This window comes from Sciurus carolinensis, chromosome 1 (assembly GCF_902686445.1).
Source record: "Sciurus carolinensis chromosome 1, mSciCar1.2, whole genome shotgun sequence".
Lineage (NCBI taxonomy): Eukaryota > Metazoa > Chordata > Mammalia > Rodentia > Sciuridae > Sciurus > Sciurus carolinensis.
Window position 1 is genome coordinate 55,976,624 of NC_062213.1, and position 26,036 is coordinate 56,002,659.

The window sequence follows — 26,036 nt, forward strand, 5'->3', positions numbered from 1 at the left end:
AGGCAGTCACTCCGAGTCCAAGTGACCTGCCCTGTTCCTCCTCCTCCTCCTCGGGGTAGCCCCCCGGGTGTTCAGGAGCAGTGGCTTCGAGACCAAGTGACCCACCACGGTCCTCCTCCAGGCAGGCCACCGGTGTTCAGGAGCGGTCGCTTTTAGTCCAATCAACTCACCACTCGCCTCCTCCTCTGGCAACCACCTGTGGCTCTGATGCAGTCACTCCTAGACCAAGTGACCCGCCGCGCTCCTCCTCCAGGCAGGCCACTGGTGTTCAGGAGCGGTCGTTCTGAGTTCAAACAGCTCGCCACGCAGCTCCTCCTCTGGCAACCGCCTGTGGCTCTGATGCAGTCACTCCTAGACCAAGCGACCCGCCGCACTTCTCCTCTTTTTCTGGGCAACCCCCCGGTGTTCAGAAGTGGTTGTTCTGGGTCTAAACAGCTCACCACACAGCTCCTCCTCAGGCAGCCGCCGGGAGCCCCAGTGGTTGCTCCGAGTCCAAGCGCTGTGCTGAGCTGCCTCCTCTACAATGATCCCAGTTGTCCGTGTTTACCGCTCCAGTGGGGGGAGGGGCGTCTCGCCGAGCAACTCTACTTCACAAAGTTCCCTGCGTTCCGGGGCTACCGCCCCATCCGGGACGCCTCCCCAATGGGAGAGACTCTCCCAGCGGCTTTGAGTTGGTCCCAAGTCTCTCACTAACTCCTCTTTTGAATCTTGCGTCCTGGAGCAATGTGAAATGCAGCCGCCCCCTAGTCCGCCATCTTGAAACCTCTCTTTTCTTATTTTCCTCTTAACATTTTAGGTGTTTCACTTCCCTCTGTTTTTGTTTGAATGGTTTCTGAGAAGTTAAAAGTCATTCTTAATCTTTACCCCTTTATTGGTAAGGTGTTTGTTTTGCCTCTGGCTTCTTTTAAGAGTTTTTTTTCTTCATCTTTGACTTTCTCTAGTTTGAAAATTATATAGGGCAAGTTTTTGGCATTTATCCTGCTTTGTGTTCTCTGAATTTCCTGGAACTGTGGTTTGGTTTTTGATACTAATTTGGGGAAATTCTTGGTCATTATTATTTCACATACTTCCTTTCTTCCCCTACTCACCTCTCTTTTTCTCCTTCTGGACTTCTCATTATGTTTATCTTATACTTTTTGTAGTTGTCCCAAAGTTCTTGGATATTCTATTCCCCATCTCATCTTTTTTCTCTTTGTTTTTTTAGTCTTGGCCATTCTTTCTTTTTAAAAATTATTTATTTACTTTTTACAGACTGCATTTTGATTCATTGTACACAAATGGAGTACATCATTTCATTTCTGTGGTTGTACAGAATGTAGATTCATACCATTCGTGTAATCATACATGTATATAGGGTAATGATGTCTTCTCATTCCACCATTTTTCATACCCCCCCCCAATTTCCTTCTACATAATCTAAGGTTTGCCCATTCTTCTCTCTTCATGCACCCTTCACCCCCATTATATATCATCCTCCACTTATCAGGGAAAGTTTTTTGGATCGGCTTATTTCACTTAGCATATTCTCCAATTTCATCCATCTTTCCCCAAATGCCATAATATTATTATTCTTTATGGCTGAATAATATTCCATTGTGTATATATACCACAGTTTCTTTATCCATTCATCTGTTGAAGGGCATCGAGGTTGGTTCCACAATCTAGCTATTGTGAATTGAGCTACTATAAACATTGTTGTGGCTGCATTATTGTAGTATGCTAATTTTAAGACCTTTGGATATAAACTGAGGAGTGGGATAAGTGGGTCAAAAGGTGGGTCCATTCAAGTTTTGTGAGGATTCTCCACACTGCTTTCCAGAGTGGCTGCACCAATTTGCAACTCTACCAGCAACGTAGAAGTGTGCTTTTTCCCCTACATCCACACTAACATCTGTTATTGTTTGTGTTCTTAATAATAACCATTCTAATTGGAGTAAGGTGAAACCTTAGAGTTGTTTTAATTTGCATTTCTGTAATTACTAGAGATGTTGAACACTTTTTCCTATTTTTATTAATTGCTTTATGTCTTCTTCTGTAAGTGTCTGTCCAGTTCCTTGGCCCATTTATTGATTGGGTTCTTTGTATTTCTCGTGTAAAGTTTTGTAAGTTCTTTATAAATTTTGGTGATAAATGCTCTATCTGAAGCGCGCGTGGAAAAGATTTTCTCCTACTCTGTAGGCTCTCTTTTCACATTATCTATTGTGTCCTTTGCTGAGAGAAAGCTTTTTAGTTTGAATCCATCCCATTTATTGATTCTTGCTTTGATTTCTTATGCTTTGGGAGTCTTGTTAAGGAAGTCTGACCCTAAGCCAACATGATGAAGATTCAGACCTACTTTGTCTTCTATTAGGTGCAGGGTCTCTGGTCTCATTCCTAAGACCTTGATCCATTTTGGGTTTTATGCAGGGTGAGAGATAGAGGTTTAATTTCATTTTCTGCATATGGGTTTCCAGTTTTGCCAAAACCGTTTGTTGAACAGGCTGTCTTTTCTCCATTGCATGTTTTTGGCTCCTTTGTCTAGTATGAGGTGACTGTATTTATGTGGTTTTGTCTCTGTGTCTTCTATTCTGTACCATTGGTCTGCCTGTCTATTTTTGTGCTAATACCATGCCATTTTTGTTACTATTACTCTGTAATATAGTTTAAGGTCTGGTATTGCTATTCCAGGTCTCTTATTCTTCCAGATGAAGTTCATAATTGCTTTCTCTATTTCTATGAGGTATGTCATTGGAGTTTTAATTGGAATTGCATTGAATCTGTATAGCACCTTTGATAGGATGACTTTTTTTTTTATTCACATAAGGGAATTTATTAAACAAACAGAGTGTTTCCCTGCAGGGTAAGAGAGAAAATGAAAGGAAAAGAGAAAGGAAAGAGAAAGGGCGTGCGCTAGAGAGAGTGGAAAGTGAGGAGGAGGAAAAGCAAGTATGTAAGAGAGAGAAGCAAAAGAGGAAAGATGGCGGTTGAATTCCACCAGGCTAACAGGGGACCAGTAACAGAGAAGGATACTTGCAAGCTCACTGATGAACCAATATCTAGCTAGGATGTTCACAGATTGACAAGTGGTTGGGAGGCGGGGAAAATGACTGCAATGGAATGGGTGGGGGAGCAGCTTTATACATTACATTCCCCCATTTCTGTTTTTATAAGAAAATCTTTTGCTCTCCAGTTCTTTCCGAAGTCTTCTCTCTCCTTCCTGCCTAAGTGACTGGGGCTGGTTTTGCAGGTGAGATGTAAAAAGTTCATTCTCCTTCCAGACTTCCAAAGGCAGATCGTTTTCATGGACTTCATTTCCTCAATTTGACTGATCCCCTATTTCTACACTAACTGCCTGTCTCCAATTCTGACTTCATTTACCCCTCTAATTCTAGGAACTCCTTCACTACTGTAGGGAAAGGGGGTGATGACTGATCTGGCTTCTTCGAGCTGGAAAGGGGTAGCATAGGGCAAGCAGTGAGGAGTAGTTCCCTTTTTAGAAATTGGGTCAATTGAGGGGTCCATGGTAGAAGTCCGGTTGGGAAGAGCAGGTTGTAAAGGCATCTGGGTATGGGTGCTTCTATGAGAGAAGAACAAAAAGACATGAGTACGGAAATGAGATTGATACAATATAAACGTTGCAGAATCTGGAACATGCCAATGCATATCATAAAGATGACAGAAATCAATAATTCCTCACCAGGGAGTGGAAGAACTGAGAAGTTGTTCCCATAACAAGGCTTAGCAAAGGCTGGAGAGGACAAGGCCTTTATTTGGGAACTTTAACATTGTCCAGGTTATCAGAAATGTAAACACAACATTAAGTAGAGATTTCTATACTTCTGTTACTAGCAAACATAGATTAAGCCTACTTGTGTCTGTAGGCTTTAAACTGACTAAAACTTCTGACTCTGGCAGTTTCTCTTGATAGTTATCAGGCATATTTGCTTAAGAATCTCTTTTGTAGCTTTTAGTCTTTATTCTAGTGGGCTAACACAAGTGTACATCTTAAGTTACATTTAAATATTATTTCTTTTAAATGCCCAAGAATGGCTATTTTGGTCTTAACTGTTTTGCTAGGTGTTTAAGATCAAGTTGATCAAAGTGACCTGTTCTTGTCTGTTAAAGAGTCAGCTGAGTTTCCACAGGGGTCACTCATAGAGAACTTAAGAGCAGCTTCTTAGCTCCATTAGTGCCATTGGTTAGGCAGGGTCTCCTTGATGAGGTGGCTTCCCTTGAAAGCACCAGGGATATCTCCCTTTTTCCTTGACCCTCCTCTGCAGCAGGTGCACTGAGTGACTTTTCCTCTAGTGGCCTCATCAGTCTCCTTGGTCAGGAGGTTGTGTGACCCAGAGTTGCAAAGCTCCTTGGAGAAGTCCTCTTGTTCCCTGGGTTCAGGCTGACTTTGAGGGCAAGACCCAAATATGGGCTTTTCTTGACCTCTGTATTTAATCTCAATCTCTAAGTTTGATCTTAACCATCAAGCAAGTCAGTCTCACCAGTCATAAAGTAAGAGTACTGGGCTTTAGCTTCAATGTCTATAACTTTACAGTTATTTACCCCCTTTTATCTAATTGGGGTTTACATTATGTGTCCTATAGGTGATGGCTTAGTATTCCAAGTTAATTTATGGTGTTTGCTCTTGAAGCAGTACTTCTGCAAAATATTGATCAGGCAACAATTGGAGTTTATAAGGAAAATACAAAATGGAATCACCAACAGTAAAACATTCAGTTTGTGCAATAGCTATCTTGAATTTTGCCCGAGTTCCCATTTGAGATCACAGTAATCTTTACAACAAACATCAAACTTTTGAACATAACTGTAAATGAGTTAAAGTCTGGCTTACTTTGGAGCCTTTCTAATGTGTAGCAGGGTTGTGAGGCAGAGCCTTATTTCAGGTAGCATCGGGCTTTTCAGTGAGAGGCAAAGGAGTATTAGAAAATAAAGGGTTATAAACACAGATTTTGAAGATTAAGCTGAAATCAGATGGAGCTCTGTTCTCTGATGGAAATGCAGATAACATTATATCTAAAACATGAATTAAAGAAAGGCTGAGAGAGCTTTTAAGTTTCCTTTTGTGTGGCAAAGTGGTAAAATGCTTTCATGCTTAACCTTTAAACAAATCAGGCTCTCAATAACTTTTAGAAATATATTTAACAAATTTTACATATACCCTATTGATGACAGGTCCTATAATAGAACATTAAATGATAGGTTTACCATTACAGACAAGTTTAATTTGGAGAATAGCAGCTTGATAAATTTTCTGCTTTAAAGGCTTGTATACCTGGAAAATATGAACACATTTAATATATAAAGAATAATGTTTTTAAGTATGTTACTCCATGAAATAACTTTGTAAATTAATTAGATGTCTCTAGTAAACACATTTGAGTAATCCCATACATGTGACTCTAATTCACTCATCTTATTGTTAAAAAACCAAGATATCAGACAAGTGTACCAACAATATTTGCCGTCTCTTTCCTGTTGAAGAAAAGTCCTAGAAAAATTGATGTTAGACATCTTATAAACATCAACATTTTATTAGTTTGACCACCTAGAGACTTGTGAGTTAATTTTAAGGACATTTTACTTCTATTAGTTTACCCAATTTAAATTGAACCTCTTTAAATCACGTGAATTAAAAATATTTGGATCCATTTTAAAATTTTTAATTTTTATGTGCACTTATATTTAACACAAAAGAAAAGGCCTTGTAATATTTATCTCCATTGCAATGTAACAAATGTTCAAAAATAACTCTAGAGTTGGATAAAAAGAGAACTGATCAAAAATCATTAACCTAGGTATGTAGGATCAAAATTGTGAGCTCAAAAATATAGCATTTAAGAAAAACAAAAGTCCTAGAAGAAAAATGATAATGGTTATTAATTAAAGCATGAGAAAATGAGAAGGAGAGAAAAGGTGAAAGGGAGAAAAGTATTCTGAGTTGTAGCCCAGGAGAAATTTTAAATGGGACACTTATTTTTCTTTGGGTTTGAGATTGGTCTCCCACTGCGCCTTCCTCCATTTACATTTCAATGTAAGCCTTGACTGAGCTCTGAATCTGAAAGGGGCTAAAATGTTCTAGCAGAAACTTGATGCTTAGGTCCTTTTAACCCTTTTCCTGGTAGTAATTAATTTAGGTTTGGACGCAGAAATTGTCAAAACATTATCTCCCACTACTTGTGGGGAATGGGGCTGCTTATATTACATGGGGAAGCAGGAAGATGGAGAAGCAGGGTCTGGAAGCGCTTGAACCTGCAGGAAGAGCCAAGAAGCAAGAAAGAAGAGACTTGAAGATAAGGAATCCCTTTCCATCTGCCCGCTCGCTCCACGGAAGCTGTGTGCCATTACACAAACGGATTTTGATGGCTTTAAGTAGCGGGGGTCGAGCAAAGGGTTCCCAGGGTGAATCTGCCAGATTGGAGGACCTAGATTCCATGGTGAGGACTGATACAGCCCATTCTGTGGCCGGGGCATCCCGAGGCCAGAGTACTGGGCTGGAGATGAGGGGCAGCACATTGATTGTGTTGTCACACAAGCACTAATGTGTGTGCAGGCAAAAGCCGAGAAGGGTTTGAGGATGTGATATCAGGGTTTTCAAAGTGCGAATGTGAGTGCGAGATAAGCCTCAACCCCTGAGAGAATCTCCACCATAAAATCAGGAATCCACCCGGCAGATAAGACCGACTATAGGGGGCCTGCCGTAACTATAAAAGTTGTGGCTGGGGTTACCCCACTGCTCAGCTGCTTCGAGGGTATAAATCGGCCTACGGGAACCTGCCTAGAGGAATCACCAATCTGAAGTCCGGTGATGAATGCACAGCAGAGTGTCCGGGCAGAATGGAAGGTGGGGCTGTGTCTGGGGGCACTGGGCTTTGATGGGGTTCCACTTGTTTAAGAGACAGTGGAAGATCCCATCCGAGTCACGGCACCATGTAAGGAAAAATGCAGCTCAGTTCGGGACCCGTGGTAGCTCCAGACCCTCCGACGGAACCTGGCGCTTCGTACGCCCGGTCTCAGTTGCGGCTCACAGTGGCTCCCAGAAATCCACGATGGACACGGGAAATCACATAAGGGAATTTATTAAGCAACAGAGTGTCTCGCTGCAGCGTAAGAGAGAAAATGAGAGGAAAAGAGAAAGGAAAGAGAAAGGGCGCGCGCTAGAGAGAGTGGAAAGCGAGGAGGAGGAAAAGCAAGTGTGTAAGAGCTAGAATGACCATTTTGACAATTTTAATTCTGCCTATCCAAGAACATGGGAGATCTTTTCATCTACTAAGGTTTTCTTCAATTCTTTCTTTAGTGTTCTGTAGTTTTCATTGTAGAGGTCTTTCACCTCTTTTGTTAGATTAATTCCCAAGTTTTTTTTTTTTTTTGAGGCTTATTGTGAATGGAGTGGTTTTCCTGATTTCTCTTTCAGAGGATTCATCACTTATGATAGAAATGCATTAGATTTATAAGCTTTGATTTTATATCCTACTACTTTGCTGAATTCATTTATTAGTTCTAGAAGTTTCTAGTGGAGTTTTTTTGGATCCTCTCAATATAGGATCATGTCATTGGCAAATAGTGACAGCTTGAGTTCTTCTTTTCCTATTTATGTCCCTTTAATTTCTTTGGTCTGTCTAATTGCTCTGGCTAGTGTTTCAAGGACGATGTTGAATAGTAGTGGTGAAAGAGGGCATCCCTGTCTTGTTCCAGTTTTTAGAGGGAATGCTCTCAGTTTTTCTCCAGTAAGATAATGTTGGCCGTGGGCTTAGCATAGATAGCCTTTACAGTGTTGAGGTATGTTCCTACTATTCCTATTTTTTTAGTGTTTTAAGCATCAAGGGGTGCTGTATTTTATCAAGTGCTTTTTTCTGCATCTATTAAATAATCATAAGATACTTAACTTTATTGACATGATGAATTACATTTATTGATTTCCAGATGTTGAACCAACCTTGCATCCCTGGATAAATTCCACTTGATCATGGTGCACTATCTTTTTAATATATTTTTGTATGCAATTTGCCAGTATTTTGTTAAGGATTTTTGTATCTGTGTTCATCAGGGATATTGGTCTAAAGTTTCTCTCCTTGATAATCTTCATCTGGTTTTGATATCAGAGTGATACTAGCCTTGTAGAATGAGTTTGGAAGGGTTTCCTCCTTTTCTATTTCCTGGAGTACTTTGAGGAGTATTGGTATTACTTCTTCTTTAAAAGTCTTGTAGAGTTCAACTGAGAATCCATCTGGTCCTGGGCTCTTCCTGGGTGATAGGCTTTTGATGGCTTCTTCTATTTCAGTGCTTGATCTTGATCTGTTTAAATTGTGCACATCTTCCCGATTCAGTTAGGGAGGATCATATGTCTCTAAAAATTTGTCAATGTCTTTGATATTTCTATTTTGTTAGGGTATAGATTTTCAAAGTAGCTTCTAATTATGTTTACATATATTCTTTGGTGTACTGTCATGATCTTTCCTTTTCCATCACGAATTCTAGTAATTTGAGTTTTCCTCTCTCCTTCTCTTCGTTAGTGTGGTGTAAGGGTTTATCAATTTGGCTTACGTTTTCAAAGAACCAACTTTTTGTTTGTTAATTTTTGAATTATTCCTGTTGTTTCAATTTCATTGATTTCAGCTCTGATTTTATTATTTCCTGTCTTCTACTGTTTTTGGGTGTTGAGCTGTTTCTTTTTTTCCTAGGCTTTGAGATTTAATGTTATGTCATTTAGGTTGTTGACTTTTATTTTTTAATGTATAAGCTCAATGCAATGAACTTTCCTCTTTTTTTTTTTTTTTTTTTTTTTGCGGTACTGGGGTTTGAACCCAGGGCCTTGTGCTTGCAAGGCAAACACTCTACCAACTGAGCTATATCCCCAGTCCAAACTTTCCTCTTAATACTGCTTCAGAGTGTCCCAGAGATTTTGATATGTTGGTGGTTGTTCTCATTTACCTCTAAGAGTTTTTTTATTTCTTCCCTGATGTCTTCTGTTATCATTGCATCATTCTGCATCATATTATTTACTCTCCTGGTGTCGGAATAGTTTTTGTTTGTTATTTTATCGTTGCTTTCTATTTGCATTCCATTATGGTCTGATAGGATACAAGGTAGTATCTCTATGTTTTGTATTTGTGGCATAGCATATGGTCTGTTTTGGAGAAGGATTCATGAGCTGCTAAGAAGAAGTATATTCGCTTGATGATGGATGAAATACTCTGTAAATATCCATTAAGTCTATATCATTGATTGTATTATTTAGTTCTACAGTTTCTTTGTTCAGTTTTTGTTTGGAGGATCTGTCCAGTGGTGAGAGCAGTGTGTTAAAGTCCCCCACTATTATTTTGTTTTGGTCTATTTGATTCTTAAAATTGAGAAGGGTTTGTTTGATGTACATGGATGCTCCATTGTTTGGGGCATAAATATATAAAATTGTTATGTCTTGCTGATTTATGCTTCCCTTAAGCAGTATGAAATGTCCTTCTTTATCCCTTCTGACTAACTAGGTTTGAGGTCCACTTTATCTGATATGAGGATGGGGACCCCTGCTTTTTTACTGAGGCCACGTGTGTGGTATGTTTTTCCCTATCCTTTCACCTTTAGTCTGTGGATGTCTTTTTCTATGAGATGAGTCTCTTTCAGGCAGCATATTGTTGGGTCTTTATTTTTAATCCAATCTGCCAATCTGTGTCTTTTGATTATTGAATGTAGGCCATTAACATTCAGGATTATTATTGAGCTATGACTTGTATTCCCAATCATTTTGGCTTATTTTGATTTTTAATTTGACTTGATGTCTCCTTTAATTGGCTTTTCCTTTAGGATAGTTCCTCCCTTTTCTGACTTGTATTGTTGTTTTTCACTTCCTGCTCATGAAATATTTTGCTGAGAATGTTCTGTAGTGCAGGTGTTCTATTTGTAAATTCTTTAACTTTGTTTATCATGGAAAGATTTTATTGCATTGTCAAATCTGAAGGTTAGTTTTGCTGGGTATAGGATTCTTGGCGGGCATCCATGTTCTTTCAGAGCTTGAAATATATTGTTCCAGGCCCTTCTGCTTTTAGATTCTGGGCTGAGAAACCTGCTGATATCTATATTGGTTTCCCCCTTATAAATAACCTGATGCTTTTCTCTCACAGCCTTTAAAATCCTATCTTTATCTTGTATGTGAGGTATTTCATTATAATGTGGCTTGGTGTGGATCTGTTGTAATTTTGTGCACCTGGTGTTCTGTAAGCCTCTTGTATTTGATTTTCCATTTCATTTTTCAGGTTTGGGAAATTTCTGATGTTATTTTTTGAGCAGGTTGTTCATTCCTTTGGTTTGTATCTCTATACCTTCCTCAATCCCAAAATTCTTAAATTTGGTCTTTTCATGATATCCCACAATTCTTGGAAGTTCTGTTCATGATTTCTTAACATCTTCTCAGTTTGTTCAACTTTATTTTCAAGATTAAATATTTTGTTTTCATTGTCTGAGATTCTGTCTTCCACAAGATCTATTCTGTTTTTGATGCTATTGAGTTTTAATTTGGTTTATTTTTCTTTCATTTCAAGTATTTGTTTTTTTTTTTTCTCAGAATCTCTCTCTCTTTATTGAAGTGTTCTCTTGCTTCCTGCATTTGCTCTTTTAACTGTTTATTGGAATGATCATGCATTGCCTGGATTTGCTCTCTTATCTCATCTTTTGCTTCATGGATCATTTTAATTATGCAGATTCTAAACTCTTTTTCTGTCATTTCTACTGCCATGCTGTCATTGGATTGTATCACAATTGCTTCTTGGTTTGTTAGGGACACTTTCTTCCCCTATTTTTCATATTGTTTCTATATATTCCCCTCTAGCAGTGAAGATCAGAGATACTGAAGTTACCCCCCACCCCGCAGGTTTATTATGATCCTAGAATTTGCCACTGCCTCTCCTTTGAAGAGGATATCAATACCAGTAGCACCCAATACAGAGAAAATGCAGCCCTGAACCAGATATCACCTATAAAGACTTTAATATTATTATAATAAACAGGATCAGTTTGATTACTACTTACGGTTTTTCTAGTCGTGAACAAGAGGATGGGGAAAGGTGTAGGATGTAAATGAGTAAATAGAGGTACCTGTCAGAGGGCCTCCAGTCTCCTGTAGGTGTCTCAGGAAGGGAGCTGCCTTCCAATGATGGTGGCCATGCCCTCAGGAATAATTCAAAATGCCTGCACCAGCCTCCAAAGAAGCTGGGGAGCCCCAGCGAGGGCGCACCGAGTCAGCGTAGGGGGCTGGCGGGGTGTCTGGTGTCCATCCATGGTGGCAGGGGCAGGTGGGCCAGTCTTGGCCATTTCTATTGAGATATCATGAAGAACAGCGATTCTTCAGGTGTCCTGTCTTACAAAAGTCCATCAGAGGCCTTTTTCATTTCTGTTACAGCGTTTTTGATCTCTGACATTTTGATTTTGGTATTTTCCAAGCATTTCAATCTTTTCTGCTTGCCTGCTGTCTTCATTACCCATTAGAGCCCTTAGCATCTTTATCACAGTTGTTTTAGATTTCTGGTTTAAAAATTCCAACATCACTGTCATATCTGAGTCTGGTTCTGATGCTCACTGTCTCTTCTTACTGTGTGTTTTTGTTTTTGTTTTTGGGTGTTGTTTTTTTCTTTTCAATATGTCTTGTAATTTTTCATGATAGCTGCACATGATATATTGGGTAAAAAGAACCACTTTATATAAACATTAATTTTATATGATAGAGGAAGTGTTCTACAGCCTGTGAATAGGACTTAGTCTTTTAGTAAGCCTGTGCCTCTGAGCTATAAACTTAACTTGTGCTTTTTGGGTATTTTACACCCCCTAACTCTCCCCCGCCGACCCACCTTCCATGGGACCTGGTGGTTAGAGCCTGTTGGGGTTGGATATTTCCCTTCCTCCAGGTTAGGCTCTGATAAAACCCCAGCCTGTTAGATTCTGGTTAAATAGCTTCTCCTGAGAATATACCTTGTTGAACAGAACAGAATGCTCTGATGTATTTCAAAATAATTTCCCCCCCTCCCCTTTCCTGAAGCACAAAGGGATTTTTCCTATATCTTTAATGTGAGAACCAGGTTAAGCTCCTGGAAATTAAACTCACAAAAGTGTGGAATCACCCTGTGACTGGGTCCCTCTGGAGTTTTTATCTCCCAGAGTTGTCCATTTTGAACCTCCAGGAATTCATCAGTTGCAGTTCATGTTTTCCTACATTGGCACTGGTGTGTGGGTTTCTGCTTTGACCAACGGTTCTCTGTATTTTCCTGTTGGGGTGGTGGTAACAGTTTGCCCTGTGACTCCCACCTTTTCGATGTATTTAAAGGAGTTATTTTCTTCAGTTTATCTTTTTACCTGTTAAGAAGTGGCAACTTCTAGTTTCTTACATTCAGCACCAGAAACCAGAAGTTGCCATACAGGTTTTCAGTATCATATTTTAAGATCTTTATTTCCACTTTCCTTCACTTGTAGATATGGTAATTTGTGTATGATTATCACTTAGAACTATCTTATGTTCAGCTTTTCAAATGCCTGAACTCTTTCTTGGACCACAATTTTACCCTTATCATGTTCTCCAGTCCCTTAACCTCACCTTTCACCACCAGTCCATCAACTTTTCTCTGGCCCTATTTTACTTCATACTGTCTAGGGTCACTTGACCATCATTCCAATGTTCTGGAAACTCACTCCTTAATCTTGTGCCTTGCCTGCCCCCCTAGAACTCCCTTAATGTAATTTACATCATTCTGCTGTTTGCTGCTGGTTCTCTTAGTCCAGGAATTTTAACCCTGATACTAGTGACAGCTGGATCTGATAATTCTTTGCTGTGCGTTTTTGGATGTTTAGCGCACCCCTGGCCTCTCTCCAGTAGCATCCACAGTCATAACAATCAAACGTATCTCCATACATTGCCAAAAATGTCCTTTGTGGGGCACTATCATCCCCTTTGAAAAATACTAGGTTAGTCAATGAAATTTTATGGTAACTAATTCTATAAAGATTTGGCTAATTTTTTAAAAAGCTGAGTTTTCTGGGCTGCTTCCTTTAGGCATTATTTGAATGCCTTACATATGGCCATGCATCTATTCAAATCCTCAGAACAGCCCTGAACACTAGGTACTGAGATTATTAACCACACTGTATATGGTGATATCTTGTACAGCAGCACAGAGACGCAGTGCATTGCTTCATCCACAGGCCTGGGAGGTCATAGAGCCCAAATTGTGAAGCACGTGACTTTAAAACCTTCCTTCAGGATCCTCCAGTGCTAGTCCTCATGAATCACTCACCGCTATCGTTTTAATTCTTTATTGTTTTTAATGTTATGTGTTGTTGCGTAAAAGAAAATCCTGAACTTAGTTCTCCTTTGGACAATTTGTTCAAAAAATGTTTTAGAGAAGAGGGAAAATATTTATTTTTGTGTACTTGAGGTATTTTGTGCTTAACAGACAATTGGCTGCATTACCTCTTTTTAATGCAGTTATTCCTGTTATTTCATCTGGTCTTTTCATTTTAGCCTTCTATTATTCCTGGTGTCACTAACCCACTCCACATCTTTATGAAATGCTTTGGGATAGATTATAGACTGGCTTTTCTTTTTTTTTTTTTCCTCCAGTGCTGGGGCTCAAACCGAGGGTCTCTAGCATGCTAGGCAAGTGCTATGCCACTGAGCCACACCCATCCCCTCAAGATTTTTTAAAAAAATCTATTTATTGACTATTTTAGTCTTATAGAATTCGAATTTCCAGAATTTGTTATTCTGCCACACTGTATCCTTCATTTTAAGTTTTATATGATGTCTCTATTTCTGAATCTTGTGACAATTTTGTTGAATAGCAAATATGATCCTGTATTAAATAGTTGGACTAGTTGATGTCTCACGTTTCTTTTAGCACAAATAATCTCTGATTACAATTTATATGGTCAATGTCCTCAAATGCATGATAGTTATAATATGTACATATAGTTAATGTAATAAAGTAATGCATATTCTTTGTATTCTAGATTTTCTGTAATGAATAATATGAAGAAAATAGTTCTATACACAAATTATTGCAGTTAGCATTTGTGTATTTCTTTTGAGGGATTTATATCTGTATAATATCACTAAACATATGTAAATATCCATAAAAAATATGTATACTGGTGGGTTTTGTTTTGTTGTTATTTTTGTGATCCTGGGATTGAACCCAGGGTTTAGTGAATGCTAGGCAAGCACTCTTATCACTGAGCTGTGTTCCAAACCCTACAGGGTTTCTTGTTTATCTACCAGACAGCCAGTGTTCCCTAAAATTTTATATAGGTTTATGTTATAACCTAATATGTGCACAAGTAAACATACTCTTACTCTGCTGCTCTGCCCACCCCATTTCTTGATTACCCCTCCCCCCCAAGGAAATCAAGTCCTTGCTTTACTATTTGGTAAATATCTCTGTATCCTTTCTTTTGTTTTTTTCTAAGGCCACAGCCATAGAGGGTCAGTGGTTGACCCTCTTTCCAGTTTTTTCTTTCTCTCCCTTGGGTCCACCTTGCATACTGCTACCAAAGCTTTTTTTTTTTTTTTTCTTTTTTGAATTGGGGATTGAACCCACAGGTGCTCTACCACTGAGCCACATCCCCAGCCCTTTTCTGTATTCTATTTAGAGATAGAAAGTTGCTAAGGGTCTCAATAAATTGCTGAGGCTGGCTTTGAACTTGCCATCCTCCTGCCTCACACTCCTGACCTGCTGGGATTAATAGACTTGCACCTGCTGCCAGCCAAGGCTTTCTTTTTAAAACAAAGAACAAGTATTTTCACCCCATTGTTCAGAAACCTCTTTTGACTCCCCATTTCTTATAGGATCTTCAACTTACTTGGCCTGGAATAAAAGACTCTTTACAACTGAAGTATGAGTAGCAATTACTTTCAGCAACTTTTTGGACCCTGTGCTTTGTAGTTGTTCTGATTTAACTCTGTGTTCCTCTACCATTGTGCATATTTACAAACAAGGCCCAGAACACGGATGAGGCCCAGAAGAGAGGCAAGTGCTGACCACTCAGTGTATGTTTGATGAGTGAGTGATTAAGCAGTACTTTTCTTGTGTCTGTAATCCCTGTACCTTCCCACTTCCTATCTAGACATTCCTGTCCAGCTTCAAAGTGAGAAAACAGTACAGCAGAATAACAGGAAATTTGAGCTCTATACCAGTTCTTAAAAGGAAGCAGTCAACTCCAGGTTACCTGCTTTATCTCTGAGGCAATTTTTTAGGTAACATTTTCCATAACCTGGATGCAGGTTATGATACAGTCCCAGCAGTGGATTAGGTATACCTACTACATTGGATTTTGTATCAACAGGAGAAGAGCAACAATGTTGGTTTAGAACCTAATAAACAGGATTTCCTGTTGTCAACATGTATTGTGGGAGTTTGCTACATTTATTATTTTTAGAAGTCACTTGACAAGTAAATAAGTACAACTGGGCTTATACCCTAGGAATTCAGAGATGGTTCTAGACTGATTTTTGAAGGAGGGCTTTGATTGTTAGATACGAGTTTTCAAAAATAAGTGAGCAATAATGTACAATTTAAAAACAAATTTAGGTGTTAACTCAAAAATATTATACTTGTAGTACAATCATTTCACTCACTGAAAATGCTTCACCTCCGTTGTAAAATGTGATTAAGTAAATGCAAAATACTGGAACAGAAAGCAATAGCATGTTATTTCCACTTTATTTTTTGTGGTGCTGGGGATTAAACCTAGGGTCTCACATGCTAGGCAAGTGCTCTACTACTGAGCTACATCCCTAGCCCTCCACTTGAATTTAAAGTTGTCTTTAAGGAATCATTATTCCTAGTTTTAAAGTTTGTAATGTAACAGATATTTCACAACAGGTTTACTAAAAATCTCAGAATTTTCTTAAATAGTCAGGAGTACTCAATTTATCATTGTCTTCTACATTTTACAGTTTATTGGAATATGAGTTTTCGAAATAGTCCTCAATGATACTCTGTATTTCAATAATATTTGGTGATATCTCCTTTTTCATCTCTAATTTGTTGAGTTAGATCTTCTTTCTTTTGTTTTGGCCAAGAATTTATTAATCTTGTTATCTTTTCAAAGAGCCAACTCTTTGTTGCATTGATGCTTTTATTTTTTATTCTCTATTTAGTAATTTTAACTGTGATCTTAATTATTTCTTGTCTTCTACTGGTTTGAAATTAGCTTGTTCCTGTTTTTCTAGGGCCTTCAGATATATCATTAGATTATTTGGGATCTTTCCATTTTTTTTTTCCATGTTTTTAATGTAGGCATTTATTGCTATACACTTTCCTCTTCGAACCTCCTTCATAGTGTCCTAGAGATTTTGGTATATAGAATCACTATTCTGTTTGGTTCTAGGAATTTTTGAAATTTCTCAAACCGTTCCTTTTATGATCCATTCCTTGTTCAAAAGAGTATTTTTCAATCTCCATGTGTTTAGGTGGTTTCTATAAGTTTTCTTCTTGTTAATTTCTAATTTTATTCCATTATAAACTGATAAGATGCAAGGGGTTGTTTTGTATTTGCCAAGACTTACTTTGTGACCTAGAATATGATCTATTTTGGAGAAGCCTTCACAGGCTACTGAGAAGAAAGTAAATTCAGCTGCTGTTAGATTAAATATTCTATAGATGTCTGTTAAGTCGATTTGATATACAGTATTATTTTGGTTAGAAGTGGTTTTGTTGATTTTTGTTAATCTGGATGACCTGTCTATTGGTGAGAGGAGTGTGTTAAAATCACCTAGTAATATCATATTGGGTTCCAAAACTTAATTTCAAGTGTTTGTTTTATGTAATTAGGTGAACTGACATTTGGGGCATAAATATTTACTATCATTGTATATCATTATATTGACCTTTGCAGTATGCAGTGACCTTCCTTGTCTCTTTTGATTAGTTTTTGCTTGAAATCTACTTTGTTGGATATTAGTATAACTACTCCTTCTTGGTTTTAGACTCCATTTGCATGGAATATCTTTTTCCATCCTTTTACTTTCTGCCTGTGGATGAGTCTCTTGCATATAGCATTTAGTTGGGTTTTGTTTTTATTCCATTCTGCCAGTCACGTCTTTTATTTGAAAATTTGAGACCATTTACAAACCAGAATTATTATGGAGACATGTTTTTTATTTCCTGCCATTTTGATTTGTTTTATATATTTAATTCAGTCTTTTGTTTAACTGCTTTTCATTCATTCATATGGAGGCTCTGGGGTTTATTTTTAAGTTTTTTGTGTAATATTTACTTAAGTATTTTCTGTAGGATGACTTAGTGGTCATGAGTTCTTTTAGTTTATCCTTAAGTTTTTTGTGTCCTTCAATTTTGAATGGTGGCTTTGCTGGATATAGCAGTCTTGGATGGCAATTTTTTTCTTTCAGAACTCGGATTATCTCACTGATCTGAAGAACGTCATGCTAAGTGAAATAAGCTAGATTAAGAAAGTAAAGGTTGAATGTTTCCTCTTTTGTGGAAACTAGAGATAGAAAAAAGGAATTAAAAAAAGGTAGATTTTTTACAAAAGTAGAAGGAAGATGAATAGAGAAGGGGATCAAGAGGGAGGGAGAAGTGGAGGGCATGGGAAAGTACTGGGGTATGAAATCTACCAAATTATGTCCTTGTACAAACATACTACTATGAATCCCGTTTATATGTATAATCATAATATACTAACTAAAATAATAATGATGATGATAAAAGGGAGATAAACAGGGTAGAGCAAGAAGATTGGGGGAGGGAGGAGAGGAGGGAAAAGAAAGGTACTAGGGAATGAGATTGACCAAATCTTTATGTGCATGTACAAATATGGCATAATGCATCGTAATACTACGTATAATTATAATGCACGAATAAAATTTTTTATTTGGAAAGATTACTTAATTTCCTAAAACCAAGGGTGTGTGCGGGGGATGCCACTTATCATCACACTAGTCTTAGCCCAAACATCTCTCTCCAGTTATAAAGGATCTTACGGTATTTTAGAGGCAGGCATAGTGATGTGTATATTATCTTCTATAGATGTTTAGCTACTGGATCCACTACTGGATGTTTTGTCATCAGAATCTGTCTTAACTGAACTATGGCATCAGTTGAATTTACTGAAAAAGAAAAGAAAATGAAAAAAGGAATTCTGGTAGATAGTAGCCACAGAATGGAGTAATGGGAAAGCAGGGAAAAGTTGGTAGGACCCTCCCTGGTTACAAGTAGGACAAGACTCCAAGTTGGTCCCCTGTCTTTTTTTTCTCTTGAGCAGTGTTCTCCTCTGCTGCTTTGGTGGCAGTTGCTGTAGATGGCATAGTGGCTTTCAGCAGAGGAGCATAGTAGTAATCTTGTCACTGAAGTCTTTCTTAGTATTACTCTTTTTGCACTGTCTCTAGAGGGCAATTCATAGCTGTGCCTGTGTTGAGCCTATAGAATATGCTTTTTCCTTGACTCTCTGCAGGAATATTATTTTTTAAGGTGCTTATTAAGGAACTTCAATATTTAATATTTTATATTTTATTTTATTCCACAGTTATCTGTGGAGTTAAAAACTAGTGTTATGGTTCATGACATATATTTCTGGCTGTCCTTTCAGCCCTAGTTGGCATCTGGGTCTACAGACTTGTCTTTGATTTAGATTGACCCTTGTGTGTTTCAACTCACTGAAATAAGTTCATCACCCTATCCTCCCTCCAGTATCTTAGGGACTTGGCATCAGCTAGGTGTTTTGACTTTGTTTTTCCTGAGGCTGAGGCCATAAAACTCATGGTCTGTCGGCCAAATTCAATACTTGAATGTGTTTTGCCCAGTTTGTAAAGTGGAAAATTTTTATTTTTCAATTTAAAAATTGGAATTTTATATTAATGTACGGATTTGGGGATTCTTGGATAATTAAAATGTGGCAATAACTGGACTTGAATTGTAGCTGCAGTTGCAGCTGAATAGTGGCTGCACCTCTTAGGCTGGGTACATATTCTTCTGCTTATCTAGCTCCCATGTGGCCTGGCATTTGAGATTGAATCCTTGGAGCAATACATGTACTAAAATTAAATCATATTTATAGTTGTGTAGTTTAAAAAGTAAATATGCAATGGAACTCAATAATTTTCCATGAGTAACAAATGTAAAACTCACTTCAAATACAGGATGTAGGTAGCCGGATCAAATTGTTAATGTTCTTCTGTGATTAACTCTCACAAACAGAAACTTAGTACTTCCCTTTGTTGGTGCCAAAGCATGCACACATCACTCTTTGTGAAAATTAAAGGATGAGTAGAAGGTACATCTCTGTGCTCATGGGTTTCTACAAAAGCATGTATTTGGAAAAAAAAAAAATTGTAAGAAGGAAAAAAATAAAAGGAGTAATTAGATTACATTCTGTATGTGTTCAGCCATACCTCAAGTGAATTGAGTCTTAAAAAAAAAAAAAAATCCTAGAAAGTGAGCAGCATAAAATAGTTGAAAAAGCTATTTTTTTCCTTTGGGATTTTACCTTTGGAAAAAGAAGGAAATTAAAAAGTCACTTAAATTATTATAAGAACTCATGTTCAGACTGATAATTGTGATAAAGCGCCCTTAGTTGTTTTTATCTGAATGTATATTTGAATTTGTACTAAACCCATAGTCCCTCTCACCAAACCTGAATCAGATGTCAGTACTAGGAACAATCAGTGGTCTCTTTGGATGCCCTCCTCACATTTAGATTCTGAACACCCCAGGCCCCCATTCTGGGATACTTTGTGTGCTGATGCCCCTATGTTGTTTACTAGGCCCCTATGTTGTTTCCCTGCCTGGGCTTTCAAGACTCACACTGGCCCACCTCATCCTTCCATCACCTGCCAAGTGCAGGTGTTTGCTTTTCAGTGGTTCGTCTTGAGGAAGGAAAAGGAAGAGCAAGTTGAAGAGTATAACTAGCTTTTAAAAGCAAAATTCCACTTATATTCATTTATTATTGCTGCAGATGTAAATGTAGAGCAAATTGGATTTTAAAAATTTCCCTGTAAGACTTCATTATACTTGCCATATTGTGTCTTATGTTGACTCTTATGTATAAAAATATCTCTTTTCATATTTAGGAGTCTCAGAAAAATGTGGAATCCTTCGCATCCATGCTGAGGCACTCTCCTCTTACACAGATGGGGCCTGCCAAGGATAAACTGGTCATTGGACGGATCTTTCATGTTGTGGAGAATGATCTTTACATAGATTTTGGTGGCAAGTTTCATTGTGTATGTAAAAGACCAGCAGTGGATGGAGAGTAAGTAGAATCATTTCCAAGTGCTTTAAGAATGTTCATAAAAGTTGAAGTACCTCAAAAGTATTGTTGGATGTAGGTGATTTTTAAAAAGATAGACAATGTATTATTTCTCTTGATAATACTACTAGAAGAAAAGTCTGAAGTGCTTAAGATACATTTGTTTGTCATGTTAGGTCATATTCATATCTTATCAAAGCAATGAGAACAGTTGGGAGGAAGATATGAATGTTCATCCTGGTAACAAACCATTCCATACCATAATAAAAATAAGCTTTGTAGTACTAGATGCTGCTCAGGCCCTTTTTCCTATAAACTTTTTTTTGCCTCTTCTGTATTCCATAGTCTCCACTTCTGAGGGAAACCTCCCCCTGTTATTTCTTCATGCTCCTGTCTCTTACCCCACCAAAGTCTAATGTTTTATTGTTTTTGAAAATTATTCTCCATTTCCTTTTCAGGATTATTATTTTTCCTATTATATTAGTAGAATTAGTTCTACTTATAGTCTGTACTGATAAAGGTATTTATGAGTCTAAATATACATTGGGGAAAGCACTAAGGTGGGAGATCTAGGAGTAGCATATCAAGGGTAAAGGAAATGTTGAACTCAGATTGTAAGGGAAAGCAATGGTAAACAAGATAGAAAATGACTTTCTCATCAATTTTTAATATGCATACTTTTTAGACTTCTATATTTCTGGTATCAAGGTGCATCTTACAGTTGATGGTATATTGATTTAATTGATAACATTTTTTTCTCCTGAATAATTTGTAAAGGTGACTCTAGTAATCAGTAACTTGTTAGGATAAATTATAGTAATGAAGAAGTTTATGAGTTTCAGAATGAAATGTATTGTAGAAATGAATAAGAAGAGAACCTATTCTGTATCTAAATGTGAATTATGAAATGAATTGTCTCTTTCTGAAAATTCCAGGCATCTAAAGGTGTAGATGATAATGGAGTTCACCCAGTGATGGGACATAAGTTCATTCTACCTGAGTCTGAAAAAGACCCAACAAAAATTAACAGAATATACATTTCCTCAGATCATTGATATATGAGTAAATATTTAACAATCAGATTTTGAGTTTAACAAAAGACCTCAATTTGTTGATTTCTCTAGTGTAAATTCTTATTATGGCCAATTTCAAGTTACCGATGTGATGTCACTGAATGCAGGGCTGGGAAGATGTGTGTACGGTGGGTGTGTACAGTGGACTGTCCATAGCTAATAACAAGCCGACTTCAGCACACCTCTTCCTCTGCTAATCAGACACCAGCCAGTTCTTAGTGAAGTAAGTGGTGTAAACCAGATGATACTTGGGAAGGAAAATTGGCTTCTTACACTTCCTGGCATGGGAGGTAATAGTTCAAGCATGGTTTGAATTAGTATATCAAATAACATACAAACTCATTCAGAAGTACTAAGACCTAAGAAAATTTATAAGTAGGTTGTATCTGTCAATTCAGATTTGAGTACCATATTATATATCATGTAGAGTTGTTGAAGGGAGTAAATTAGTTGTTATATGTAAAGATTTAAAACATGACTGACATGGTAAATAGATGCTATGATTGTTATTTTTCTTGTATTATTGAAATCCTTGTGACCTAATGATGATACCAGTCAAAAATTCCTATTGAGGAGCCGTTAGGGAGGAGGCATGTGTGAAGATATGTGGTCCTAAAGTTATCTCAAGAGAAACCTCCTAAACTGTTGGGTACTGTCAGTAGAAGCTATAACCAGTTATTTTTTCATTAATAAAAGGATATCAGTAATTTAAAAATGAAGTACTATTTTATTTTATACCAAGAAGTCCTCTAGTCTCTAGTTATAACTGGAAAACTTTTCATCATGCTACATGGGTGAAGTAACTATCTTATTCTTACAGTAATTACCTTATTCTTACAAGTTCATCTAACATGTGACCAGAGAATCAGATATTAACTTTATAAAAAGATGGGTTTGTTTTCTTTTCTTTTCTTTTCTTTTTTTGTTTGCAGTACTGGGGATTAAATTCAGGGCCTCATGCATGCTAGGCAAGTGCTCTAACACTGATCCATATCCCCAGCCCTATAAAGACATATTTTTATAGACAACTCTGAGATATTTCTTAGCAGAGTCACCTGTTTAGATAATTTCATTATAACATCCAAATACTAGTAATATACCTATTTCTTTATATTAAAGGATAGGATTTTGTTAATGATATTTCTTTCATGCATATTTATATCTTTGTGGATATTCTTTTATCCACATTGTTTTTTTCTTAATTAAAATTTTACAACATCAATTTTGTCTTTATGTCATATTCTTTTATTTTGTTGTACCTGGGATTGAACCCATGACCTTGTGCATGGCAGGCATTCTACCGGTGAGTTATCCCCAGTCCTATGTCATATTCTTGAACATAATATTTCAGAATGCCTTACAGATCTAGAATTATGAATTAGATTTTTATGCCTTATTTGCTAAATCACAAAATTTTAAATATCAGTATTTAGGATCAGATCTTTATTTAGTGCTATAGTATGATTTGAATTTACTCTATATGTAGTATAGCTTTAAATGGTTAAATACTGGAGTCTTGCAGCGTTTATTAAATCTTAAATTTTTATTGAAAGCCATATATGTATCACGTATGCACATATTGTTTTATGGAAATTAATATATGGTTTCAAAAAACGCTCATTTTTTTCTCTTTTCTCCCCAATGAAGCAGTGTGTTTAATGAAACTCTTTTGTGGGGAAAAACTCAAGGTAATTTTTTTTTTTTTTTTCCTTTTTTGGGGTGGCAGGGCAGTGCTGTGGGTTGAGCCCAGGAGTATTCTACCCCTGAACTACATCCCCAGACTTTTTTCTTTTTCACCTTTTTTCTTTTTCTTTTCTTTTTCTTCTTTCTTCTTTCTTTTTTTTTTCTTTTCTTTTCTTTTTTTTTGATAGGATCTTGCCAAGTTGCTGAGGCTGGTCTCAAACTTGGACCTCCTATCTCAGCTTCCCGAATCTCTGGGATTACAGATGTGTATTACTACGCCAGTCAGAATCTAATAATTTTGCAAATAAGTTCTCTACTCTTTAGAGCAGTCACTGTATTAGTTTTTTAATGTTGTACAAGAGTTAAATGCCTGCTTCTCTGTGTTCTATAGTTATCTCTCAGCTCCTGCTTCCATGGAACCACACGTGTAGTATCCAGTTACCATCCAGAAATACCCACTTAAATTTGTACTTGCAAAATCAATACATTCATGAATGATGATCATGAAAAAGAAGGAGCCAGAGTAGTACAGGGGTTGATTTATTCATTTCTATGCTCATTCATTCCTTCATTCACTCATAATAAATATGACTGAACCTCTTCAATTTGCCAGGCACTATTTTAAGGGTTGGTTAAAAAAACAGACTAGTTCTCTTTCCTCATGAAGTGAATATTCTAATGGGAGAAGGAGGAACAGCAGATAGGAAACAAGTATATAAATCCATATAAAATATTAGGGGTTGAGGTTGTAGCTCAGTGGTAGAGCACTTGCCTACTTGTGTGAAGCACTGGGTTTGAGTCTCAGCCCAAATATAAATAAATTAATTAAATAAAGGTCCATCTACAACTAGAAAAAATATTTTTTAAAAAAATAATAAATAAATAAATAAAATATTGGTGGTTATACAAATAGGTAATATGGTGACAAGGTGCTAATGAGTAGAAAATAAAAATATTCAGAAAAGGCCTTTGAACTCTACTTCTGTTTCTGTTGCTGTAAGTGTGAAATGCTATCAAAGTACCTGTTTTTTTTAGAGAAATGTGATTCATTTTATTTGATATTTAGATTTACTGAATATATGGAAACACAGTAGAGCAAACTTTTAATACCAGTCTTTTTACTTTATTTGGTCTAATTAGTTATACATGACAGTAGAATGCATTTTGACACATTGTACATAGATGGAGTATAATTTCTCATTCTTCTGGTTGCACATGATGTAGGATCACACCAGTCTTATAGTCATGTATGCATAAAGGGTATTAATGTCTGATTCATTCTACTATCCTTCCTAACTCCTGCCCACTTCCCTCCATTCACTCCTCTCTGCCTAATCCAAAGTACCTCTATTCTTCCTTAGTTGCCCCCACCATTGTTAATTAGCATCTGCATATCAGCGAAAACATTTGACCTTTGGTTCTTTGGGATTGGCTTATTTCACTTAACAAGATACTTTCCGTCTCCATCCACTTACTGGCAAATGCCTAATTTCATTCTGTTTTAAGGCTGAGTAATATTCCATTTTCTGTGTGTGTGTGTGTGTGTGTGTGTGTGTATGTAACATTTTCTTTATCCATTCATCTATTGAAGGACACCTAGGTTGGTTCCATAGTTTAGGTATTGTGCATTGAGGTGCTATAAACATTGATAGGCTGCATCACTGTAGTATGCTGATTTTAAGTCCTTTAGGTATAAACCCAGGAATGGGATAGCTGGGTCAGAATAGAAGACAGAGACAAACCCACAAATATACTGTTATTCATACTAGACAAAGGCGCCAAAAACATTCATTGAAGAAAAAGTAGCCTCTTCAACAAATGGTGCTGGGAAAACTGGAAATCCACATGTAGCAAAATGAAATTAAACCCCTATATCTCACCCTGTACAAACTCAAAGTGGATCAAAGACTGAGGCACTAGAATAGAGACCCTGCACTTAACAGAAAAAAAAAGTAGACCCATATCTTCACCATGTCAGTTTTGGAACTGACTTCCTTAACAAGACTCCTAAAATGCAAGAAGTAAAAATCAAGAATCAATAAATGGGATGAATTCCAACTAAAAAGCCTCTTCTCAGCAAAGGAAGAATAACATGAAGAAAGTGCCTACAGAATGGGAGAAAATCTTGACCACATGCACCTCAAATAGAGTATTAACCTTCAGAATATATAAAGGACTCAAAAAGCTTAACACCCCAAAAAACAACCCAGTCAATAAATGGACTAAGGAACTGAACAGACACTTCACAGAAGAAGATTTACAAGTGATCAACAGATATATGGAAAAATGTTCAACATCTCTTGTAATAAGAGAAATGCAAATCAAAACTACCTAAGATTTTATCTTACTCCAGTCAGATGGCAATTATCAAGAATACAAGCAACAATAAGTGTTGGCAAGGATGTGGGGGAAAAGATGTACTCATACATTACTGGTGGGACCACAAATTGGTGCAACCACTGTGGAAAGCAATACGAAGATTCTTCAAAGTGCCTTCTTTTTAAAAAAATGAGAAATGATAAACAGGAGTTAAAGTATAAACTCTATTCCTCTCTGATCCTGTGGGTCAGAAATGTTGTTTTTAATAGTACGTGCAAGGCGGTGACTCTTTTCAGTCAATATTTAACCTGAATTGTTTAATTGCTCATGGCAATGTAGGTATCAACTCCAGGTCTAAATCTACATACATTGCATTTTGGAGAACGACTTCCTAAGTTAGCAGATTCCTTGTTTTCAGTTTGTACTTTTTTCATGAAAGTTTATTCTTTTCACTGAATGTTTATAAAATCTCTTGATTTGTGTATGTAAAAATATTTACGTTCTTTGTAAAACCCTTCTCTAGGTTTCTTACACTTAGAAAATATTGTCAGACCAGCATATTATTTTAGTTAGTTTTTATTTCTACTTTTGTCCAAAACAAAATTTGTGAGTAGGAACCTACTTTATTCACATGTTTGCTTATTGGCTCTGTCATTGGTGGGAAAGATGATAGCACTGAATGGGGAAATAATGAAGTCCAGCTGGGTTGTTTCTGTGCTACCCTTTTTA

The 26,036-nt window shown here is 37.1% G+C and overlaps 1 protein-coding gene and 1 non-coding gene across 2 annotated transcripts in view; one reads left to right on the plus strand and one right to left on the minus strand.

Annotated features, from left to right (window-relative positions):
- The window catches only part of Tpd52 (tumor protein D52), a 250,902-nt gene that overhangs the window by 136,608 nt on the left and 88,258 nt on the right, over positions 1–26,036 (plus strand). Inside the window, exon 2 of the mRNA XM_047548173.1 lies at positions 20,054–20,235. Coding sequence (XP_047404129.1) covers positions 20,054–20,235 — 182 coding nt within the window. The remainder of the gene's footprint in view (positions 1–20,053; positions 20,236–26,036) is intronic.
- Positions 8,775–8,848, minus strand: Trnaa-ugc (transfer RNA alanine (anticodon UGC)). Its single transcript has one exon. It is a non-coding gene; the product is annotated as a tRNA-Ala (tRNA).